Source organism: Bos grunniens, chromosome 16, assembly GCF_055505025.1.
Source record: "Bos grunniens cultivar Pamir isolate PY7600 chromosome 16, Bosgru_T2T1.0, whole genome shotgun sequence".
NCBI lineage: Eukaryota > Metazoa > Chordata > Mammalia > Artiodactyla > Bovidae > Bos > Bos grunniens.
The window spans coordinates 29,434,107-29,443,911 of NC_141180.1; the positions used below are offsets into that span (position 1 = coordinate 29,434,107).

The 9,805-nt window shown below is 38.2% G+C and overlaps 1 protein-coding gene across 6 annotated transcripts in view; it reads left to right on the forward strand.

The window, feature by feature from the left end:
* The window catches only part of SPEN (spen family transcriptional repressor), a 92,481-nt gene that overhangs the window by 70,942 nt on the left and 11,734 nt on the right, over positions 1-9,805 (forward strand). For all 6 annotated transcript variants that reach the window (XM_086343854.1, XM_086343850.1, XM_086343851.1 and 3 more), the window contains 4 exons: positions 692-817; positions 1,170-1,283; positions 2,153-2,266; positions 4,127-4,227. In XM_086343854.1, coding sequence (XP_086199980.1) covers positions 692-817; positions 1,170-1,283; positions 2,153-2,266; positions 4,127-4,227 — 455 coding nt within the window. The remainder of the gene's footprint in view (positions 1-691; positions 818-1,169; positions 1,284-2,152; positions 2,267-4,126; positions 4,228-9,805) is intronic.

Consider the following 9,805-nt stretch of genomic DNA (forward strand, 5'->3'; position numbering starts at 1 on the left):
ACCAGAGTGTCAGATGTGACAGCAGGTTTTGAGCATTCCAAGGAAATGGGGATATTCCTTTATGTAGAGTGTTTCTTTAGTCCAGGGATGGTATTCTAATGCATCTTCACAGAGTAGTTCAGATATTTATGTAGTCCGTTCATTCTGGGTATGAGAGATTATTACCACATTTATCAGTTACCAGGTTTGATTCAGTTAGATATACTAATAGAATGAAGCTTCTGATTCGGGATTGCATATTTTAAATCACTTTTTGAAAATTTGACTTCTTTATCATTGTTATTCTTCCCAGATGCTGTATTTTAAATGGCTTGCCCCTAATAAGGATTTTAGATATTGCAGAAGGGAATTATTTGTTAGGTTTTCATTAAATAGGCCACCTTTTACTTCTTATCATAAATTTCTCTTAACACAGGTATTATGGATTTAAAATTTTGAGTTTTGAGTTGTATTGCAGTTGCTCTTCTGCAGAGCTTCACGTGCGAAGAATTTCATGGTTTGTGACTACAAATGTTGTGTTGAATAGATTTTTAGGCTATTTACAGTTGCATGAAGATGTATAATTGTAACTAAGCAGGTGGTTTGGGAGGAATCTGTTTTGAGAACCATGTAGCTCATATGGACTTGGTTTATTCTGATTTATTTTTTATTGACATATCACTAAGTGGTATCCATCCATTGTTTTTTTCAGGATATTGATATTAAGAAAGTAAACGGAGTCCCTCAGTATGCGTTCTTGCAATACTGTGACATTGCCAGCGTTTGTAAGGCTATTAAGAAGATGGATGGGGAATACCTTGGAAATAATCGTCTCAAGGTAAAGGAATTTATATGTTACTGTGCTGTTAATATTTGCTGTGTTTTTTTTCCTCAAGATTTGGAGGTGTTTTATTTTGGTATATATGATTATTTAAAATTGTAATAGTATAGTTAGATAACCATAAAGGTAATAAACTTCTTTGCATCCTTATCCTGTTATACTGTAATCTGAATTAATACTTGCTTAGCCAGGCAGGATAAATTTTGTGTAAATTTTTGTTTGATTTTAACTTGATTCCCACTTGAGGTGGTGGTTGGATAAGATTCCTACAGAATACAAGTTTTTTCACAATTTTTGTTGTTGAATAATTGGTGGCTTAACTAATAGAAATTTTGCCTTTTGTATTCAGCTGGGTTTTGGAAAGAGCATGCCTACAAACTGTGTGTGGTTAGACGGGCTTTCTTCAAATGTGTCAGATCAATATTTAACACGACATTTTTGCCGATATGGGCCTGTGGTAAAGGTAAGTGGGAGGTTTGAGTATGTGGCTTTAAGTCACTAATGACTTCCTTTCTTTTGGTATTCTGTCCTTTCAGACCCAGTTTCTGGTGCTGACTTTTCTTTGTAACTCATACATTAAAATTCTCTTTTTTCCAAAATTTGATCTAGAAGAGCACTTACTTATGATATGTTTTGAAAAAACTATATCGAACCCATCAAAATGATTAATTTTAGAACCAGTCTGCAAAATACTGTTAAATAGACTGTTGCTTAGGGATTTCTATAATTTTATCTCATTAAAATTAGTCTGATTATATAATTATTCACATTCACACTTACATGTAATTAGACTTGATTTTTAAAAAAATGATAATTTTCAAAAACACTCATACAACAGAATATTCATCCAACCAATGTTTGTTGTGTAACGTTCACAAACATAACAGGAAAAGAGTCTCTGGACCCCCTTCCATTATGTGAAGGTAAAGATGTTAACTTCTTAAAAGCAGATTTTACATTGTCGGAGGTATGTTGCATAACTTTGACATTTCTGTACGTGTAGCTTTTGTTGTATGGAGAAACAGTTTTTTGGTCCGGTGATTTTTTTGTCGGTACTTACTTTAATATAAGACAGTACTCAGTCAACGTGGAAAAAGAATACACAAAAACAAAATAAAAACAATATACCTCAGGCCACAATATCCACAAATCTAAACAGTTCCTACAACATTTTGTTGTGTTTTTACTATAACATGCATCATCAGGAAAAACAAATTTTTTTCTGAAATAAAAAAAATATATATTTATTCTTGGCAATGTGTTAGTGACTTAGAATTTTGTTGGGACTAACACAGAATTTTGTTTAGACTGATGTTGTTTGTTTTTTTACAGGTGGTGTTTGATCGCTTAAAAGGCATGGCCCTGGTTCTTTACAATGAAATTGAATATGCACAAGCAGCTGTAAAAGAGACCAAGGGGAGGAAAATCGGTGGAAATAAAATAAAGGTGTGCAGAATGACTTTAAGCAGAACCAAAACAAAGTCATGTTTGGATCCCAACCTTTTAATGATTGGCATTTTGTTGGCTTACAGCACATCTAGTATATATCTCAGTTTTCAAGGGCGATATTACAATTTTTTAATTTGGCTACTTAAGGACACAGAGGAGAAGGCAATGGCAACCCACTCTAGTACTCTTGCTTGGAAAATCCCATGGACAGAGGGGCCTGGTAGGCGGCAGTCCATGGGGTCGCTAGGAGTCGGATAGGACTGAGCGACTTCACTTTCACTTTCATGCATTGGAGAAGGAAATGGCAACCCACTCCAGTGTTCTTGCCTGGAGAATCCCAGGGACGGGGAGCCTGGTGGGCTGCCGTCTATGGGGTCGTACAGAGTCGGACACGACTGAAGTGACTTAGCAGCAAGGACACAGAGTCTTTTAAAACGTTATCACAGAACCTTCCCTAAAGATCCTCGTTCCCTACACCCTGGGTTCCTGGTGCTCACCAGTGAGCTCTCAGTGCAGGCTGCACTCTCAGGAGCTCCAAGTGTCAGTCCAGCTTCTTGAATGATCCTCTCGATCTTCTTTCCTCTTCTCTTAAAGAGTGGGTAATCAGTGAAAGTATGATCTTTTGTCTAAGTATTTTTATTTAAAAACTTTTGTTCATGAGAGTTTCAAGGAATTTATGCACTTAATAACTCTGGTTAGATTGAAATCAGTATTTTTAAATAAGATATTGATAAATGGTGAATATCATGCTTTAGTGACTTTGAGGCCTCACTGAGTAAAGTTTAAATGTTCTTCCATATTTTATGTTCTAACTGTGGTTCCAGCAAATTTATGCACAAGATGTTGTTGTTGTTTAGTTGCTCATCATATCCAACTCTTTGCAACCCCATGGAGTGCAGCATGCCAGGCTTCCCTGTCCTCACTATCTCTCAGAGTTTGCTCAAACTCAAGTCCATTGAGTCCATGATACTATCCAACCATCTCATCCTCTGTTGCCCCTTCTCCTCCTGCCTTCAGTCTTTCCCAGCATCAAGGTCTTTACAACAAGTCAGCTCTTTGCATCAGGTAGCCAAAGAACTGGAGCTTGTGCATCAGTCCTTCCAATGAATATTCAGGGTTGGTTTCCTTTTGGATTGACTGGTTTAATCTCCTTGCTGTCCAAGTTACTCTCATCCAGCACCACAGTTCAAAAGCATCAGTTCTTCAGCTCTCAGCTTTATAGTCCAACTGTCACATCCATACATGACTACTGGAAAAACCATAGCCTTGACTAGATGGACCTATGTCGGCAAAGTGACGTCTCTGCTTTTTAATACTCTATGTTTGTCCTAGCTTTTCTTCCAAGAAGCAAGCATCTTTTAATTTCATGGCTGCAGTCACCATCTGCAGTGATTTTGGAGCCCAAGAAAATAACGTCTGTCACTGTTTCCATTTTTCCCCATCTATTTGCCATGAAGTGATAGGACCAGATGCCATGATCTTATTAGTTTTTTGAATGTTGGGTTGTAAGCCTGTTTTTTCATAAGATATTACTAGATTTAGTTGGTCTGATTATTTAACCAATGGCCTAGAATCCTGATAGGTATGTTTCAGTTTTTGATTTTGCTTTCTCCACTTCTTCAGGATTGGGTTCTGAAACTTTAAATTATAATTCTTTATCAAGATTTCTGTAGAATTTGAGAATTTTCAAGTTAAAAAAATACAGTTTTAGTTATGAGGACTATTTCACTTAAATGAGATCTAAGTTACATTTTCTTGTAATTTATCCAGAAGAAGAGTTTTCAAATTTGGTAACACTTTCCATCATTGAAATCTGAAACTCGCATTAAACACCTGCTGTTCATTTTTTTTTTTTAGGTGGATTTTGCAAATCGAGAAAGTCAGCTGGCATTTTATCACTGTATGGAAAAATCTGGTCAAGATATTAGAGACTTTTATGAAATGTTATTGGAAAGAAGGTATGTATTTTCAACCTATCAGCATAGCTTGAATTTGAAAATTTCTAGTACATAAAATTTAGATGGGATTAAATTCTGTTTTTCATCCCTTATTGCTACTCTCCTTCCCCCCAAACTTATCCCTTTTATTATCCCCATGTATGGAAACACATTAAAAATGGATTTCTCATGTAGCTCATGGGAGTTGGGTTAACCTTATCTACATTTTCTCCCTGAGAATACTCATTAAAAGAGTTACTCTTTTCTAGATTATAACTTTATATATAAATCATCTGGCCTTACACATTTAAATTAAACATGTTGAAATGCATTGCTGCTGCTGCTGCTGCTAAGTCGCTTCAGTCGTGTCTGACTCTGTGCGACCCCATAGATGGAAGCTCACCAGGCTCCCCCGTCCCTGGGATTCTCCAGGCAAGAACCCTGGAGTGGGCTGCCATTTCCTTCTCCAATGCATGAAAGTGAAAAATGAAAGGGAAGTCACCCAGTCGTGTCCGACTCTTAGCGACCACATGGACTACTTATAGACTATTAAATGCCCAGTGTATTTTGTAATGACAACATCCAAGTTGTCACCATGTATGAGCTCATAGAATTAATTGAAATAACAAAGAACTTTAAAAAGACTATCAAGAGCTTTGTTTTAAATTCAGATCTCTTAAATAATTTGTGAATCAGAAAGCCAAAGTTGTATAAATTAGTAACTTTAGCTGTGTAGAAAGTAAACAATCCTTGGGAATTCCCTGGCCTTCCAGTGGAAGGACTTGCTGCTTTCACTGCCATGGACCTGGTTTCAATCCCTGATCAGGGAACTAAGATCCCACAAGCCACATGGCACGGCAAAAAATAAAGTAAACCTTACTGATCTTTGTTAATTTTTTCAGTCATGGTTATGTGGTATTTGATATTTTTTCTACTGCTTGTGGGAATTGTAGGAACCATTACAGTCCACAGTCGACTATTTAAGGTGTCACCATCTAAATCAGGCTAATGCTTAAAATTGCATCAGAACTGATGATTAATTCTTTTTTAGACCACATATATTAAAACACCTTGACAATGTCAGTAGGTTCTTCAAAAGCTGATCACATTTGAAAATGGAAGCTATCATCTATATGATAAAGCTGTTTGTCCAAACTTGCCTCTGTGATTAAGTCTCCTGGAATGTTTCTACTAGATCTCCACCCTGTAGATATGTGTTAGAGAAAAGACTATTTGAGAAATGCCTTTAGACACTCAAGTTCAAGTATAAAAGGTCTCTGTGACAGTTCAGTTCAGTTGCTCAGTTGTGTCCGACTCCTTGCGACCCCATGAATCGCAGCACGCCAGGCCTCCCTGTCTATCACCAACTCCCGGAGTTCACTCAGACTCACGTCCATCGAGTCAGTGATGCCATCCAGCCATCTCATCCTCTGTCTCCCTTCTCCTTCTCCTTCTCCTCCTGCCCCCAATCCCTCCCAGCATTAGAGTCTTTTCCAATGAGTCAACTCTTCACATGAGGTGGCCAAAGTACTGGAGTTTTAGCTTTAGCATCATTCCTTCCAAAGAAATCCCAGGGCTGATCTCCTTCAGAATGGACTGGTTGGATCTCCTTGCAGTCCAAGAGACTCTCAAGAGTCTTCTCCAACGCCACAGTTCAAAAGCATCAAGTCTTCAGCGCTCAGCCTTCTTCACAGTTCAACTCTCACATCCATACATGACCACTGGAAAAACCATAACCTTGACTAGACGGACCTTAGTTGGCAAAGTAATGTCTCTGCTTTTGAATACGCTGTCTAGGTTGGTCATAACTTTCCTTCCAAGGAGTAAGCGTCTTTTAATTTCATGGCTGCAGTCACCATCTGCAGTGATTTTGGAGCCCAAAAAAATAAAGTCTGACACTGTTTCCTCATCTATTTCCCATGAAGTGATGGGACCAGATGCCATGATCTTCGTTTTGTGAATGTTGAGCTTTAAGCCAACTTTTTCACTCTTCACTTTCACTTTCATCAGGAGGCTTTTTAGTTCCTCTTCACTTTCTGCCATAAGGGTGGTGTCATCTGCATATCTGAGGTTATTGATATTTCTCCCAGCAATCTTGATTCCAGCTTGTGCTTCTTCCAGCCCAGCGTTTCTCATGATGTACTCTGAGGATAAGTTAAATAAGCAGGGTGACAATATACAGCCTCGACATACTCCTTTTCCCATTTGGAACCAGTCTGTTGTTCCATGTCCAGTTCTAACTGTTGCTTCCTGACCTGCATACAGATTTCTCAAGAGGCAGGTCAGGTGGTCTGGTATTCCCATCTCTTTCAGAATTTTCCACAGTTGATCTTGATCCACAGAGGATGAGGCAAATCCTGATCATGCTCCCAGAAACCTATTGGGTGCATTCCCTTTTTATTGCCTCTTCTTGCCACTTCATTTTTGTTTAAATCAAAGAAGGTATATATTCTTTTTCATTTCCTCATGGTGTTTAGTGTAATGGTCATTAACTACTTGAGCGGTTTTTTAATGAAAAATATCCCCTACAGCCAAATTTCCCAAAGGGTGAACTTCTAAGGTATCAGTGGTTTTCCACTAGTGGATTGGAATCCACGTTCCAAATTTTTCTGTGTGTGAGAGAGAGAGAATGAGCATATGTAAGAACATAGTCTACATATCCTCTATAGGGAGGATTCTCCATCCTCCCCACCCCCACCCCCACAATCTGAAGTCATTGTTAATACTTTAGTGCTTATAGGAATTCTTAGCCATAAGTGAGTGGAAAATGTGTTGATGATCTAGTGGCACTTAAGACATAAAAATTTCATTAAAATTTTCTGTGTGTATGTTCAATATTTTTCAGAGAACAGTGTCTTGTGAGGGTTGGATAATGTTATGTGAGTGTTAATTTTTGAATATTGCCACTCAAATTAATTCATTTTACTGATTATCTGGCTCTGGCTTTGTTCCTTGGTTATTTATCCCTGTTGAATGTTTAGAGATAAAGTAGGAAGCATGAGGGTGTAGGACTTTACTGTGACCCAGTTTTGCCTCATTTGGTTTCAGATGGTAGTGTTTCTGGAATGCATTCCTTTCAGTAGAACTTAAGAATCTTTGCCTTTTCCATAGAGTGGAAGTCATACCACTCAATAGTTGATGAATAAGTAGGGGGGAAAAAAGTGCTTTACCCCCTAATGACAGTTCAGCTCACAAAAGCAAGTGATGACTCATTTTCATAGGGCTCTGCAGTTTAAAAGTATTTCTTTTATTCCCTTAAATACAGTGTCAGGGAAATAGGGCTGTGACTCTTTTCATGTGTTACTTATGGTAGGAACTGACAATCAGATGACTTTGCTGATAAGGTCACAGGCTCCTAAATGATGGGCTAGAAATAAACCCAGTGCATTTAGTTTACCTGCTAGTGCATTGAGTCTTACAGGTTGCCAAAGTAATTCTCAGCACAAATTTATGGGGTCACATTATGCTTTAGATGAATTTCTCACCTACTTAGAGTAGTTTGGATACTTTGTAGTCATGGGAACAGCATTCTCTGAAAACCTGGCCTTTCAAAGTCCCTCCGGGTCCTGCCAGAGCCTTTTATACATAGTACTAGTGTGCAGTTTTATTGTCTCTTGCTAGAGTTCCTTGGTGGCAAGAACACTCATTTCTTTTGGTAGAGTCCAGCAAAATGTGTACAAAATCATCATTTATTAAACTGAACAGTGTAGCACTAATGTTTATGTATATACCTTTGACTTCTGTAACTTTTTTCTTTCACATTTTGGACGTAGTTTGCTTATTTTAGAAAATACCTGGAAGCCATTTTTAAACCTACTTTTAATGCAGGCAGTAAACTACAGCCATTCTTGGTGTCTTAACCACTTTATATTAGAAAGCTTAGGGAATTCCCTGGTGGTCCAGTGGTGAGGACTCTGCACTTTCATTGCCAGGGGCTTGAGAATTCAATCCCTGGTCGGGAAACTAAGATCTTGTAAGCCATGATGTGATCAAAGGAAAAAAGGAAGCTTACAGTGTGTTCTCCTTTACATGTGAAAGTGATGCTTCCTTGGAGTTTGTGTTTATGGTGATAAGGAGTTAAGTCAGCCTAATTTTACAAAATGGCTGGCCAATGTTGAGGCAAAAAATCTGATTCCTATGGAACTGTAGAAGGATCATCTTGAATTGGTCATCCTATTAAATGAAATATCATAGATGTGTCATAAATGATTCTCTTTGAAATGATAAAGTTCAGTGTAAATGCATATGATAAGGTGCTGGTGATGCTTCCAGTGTTGAATGCTCAAGTCTAGATGCTTCATTTGCTGTTGAAAACGGGTTAGAACATTGCCCAGTAGCAACTTTGACATACTTTTCTAAGGTCCATTCTTTGAACAAATTTGAGTACCTGCCATGAGCCAGGAAGACAAAAGCTCATGCTTTTAGAAGCTTAGGTTCAGGGTTCATTATGTTTCATTGAGCTGTCGTTAGTAGTACTATGTAGACTGAGTAAGCCATACTTGTTTGAAAGAACAAAAATAGGACATGAACCAAGAGTAAAGGAATTGGCCTCTGTTACAGGTAAATTTCCATTTTATACACCATACACATTCTTGCATGTAAATTCAATCCTATTTTGAATGCCCTGGGTCATGTCACTTTAACAATTAAGGAATTCTTTTACAATTAAGGAATTATCTCACACAGCTTGTAATACATAATTTGTTAGTTGGCAGGTTGGGGAAAAGTAACAATTACTGAAGTCCAAGTATGTGCCCTGTATTATGTTAGGAAAGTTTTTACAAAGTTTCATCTTATTTAACCTTCTTGTTTAACTTATTCTTACATAACATTATCATTTTATAAGTGTAAAGACTGAGCCCAGGGAGACTTGCCCCCAGTGTGTTTTTTTAAACTGTGAATTGAGGTAGAGGTTGCAGAGGTAGAAAGATTTTAGTTAAATTGTTAATCTGTCTTTTCAAACAATACATTTGTTTCCCAAGTTGTGGTAAGACTGTCTCTTGGCAGAGAAGTAATTAATTTATTTAACCTGCTGCTGCTGCTGCTAAGTCGCTTCAGTCGTGTCCGACTCTGCGAGACCCCATAGACGGCAGCCCACCAGGCTCCCCCGTCCCTGGGATTCTCCAGGCAAGAACACTGGAGTGGGTTGCCATTTCCTTCTCCAATGCATGAAAGTGAAAAGGGAAAGTGAAGCTGCTCAGTCGTGTCTGACTCTTAGCAACCCCATGGACTGCAGCCTACCAGGCTCCTCCGTCCATGGGATTTTCCAGGCAAGAGTACCTAGTCTATCTGAGATACTATTTCAACATGTATTCAATCTGAATAAATTACCGAAGTATATGTCTTCTTTAAAAAAAAAAAAAGACTAAATCTACCAGATCTAGTCTGTATTTTATACACACCTCAATTTAGTCTAGCCAGATTTTAAGCTCTTAGTAGCCATCTGTGGTTTGTAGCTGTGGTATTGGATGGTGAAATTCTAATGATTTGGTCATTGTTTAGTTGCTGAGTTGTGTCTTTGTGACCCCATGGGTTATAGCCTGTCAGGCTCCTCTGTCTGTGGAATTTGCCAGGCAAGAATACTGGAGTGGGTTGCCAT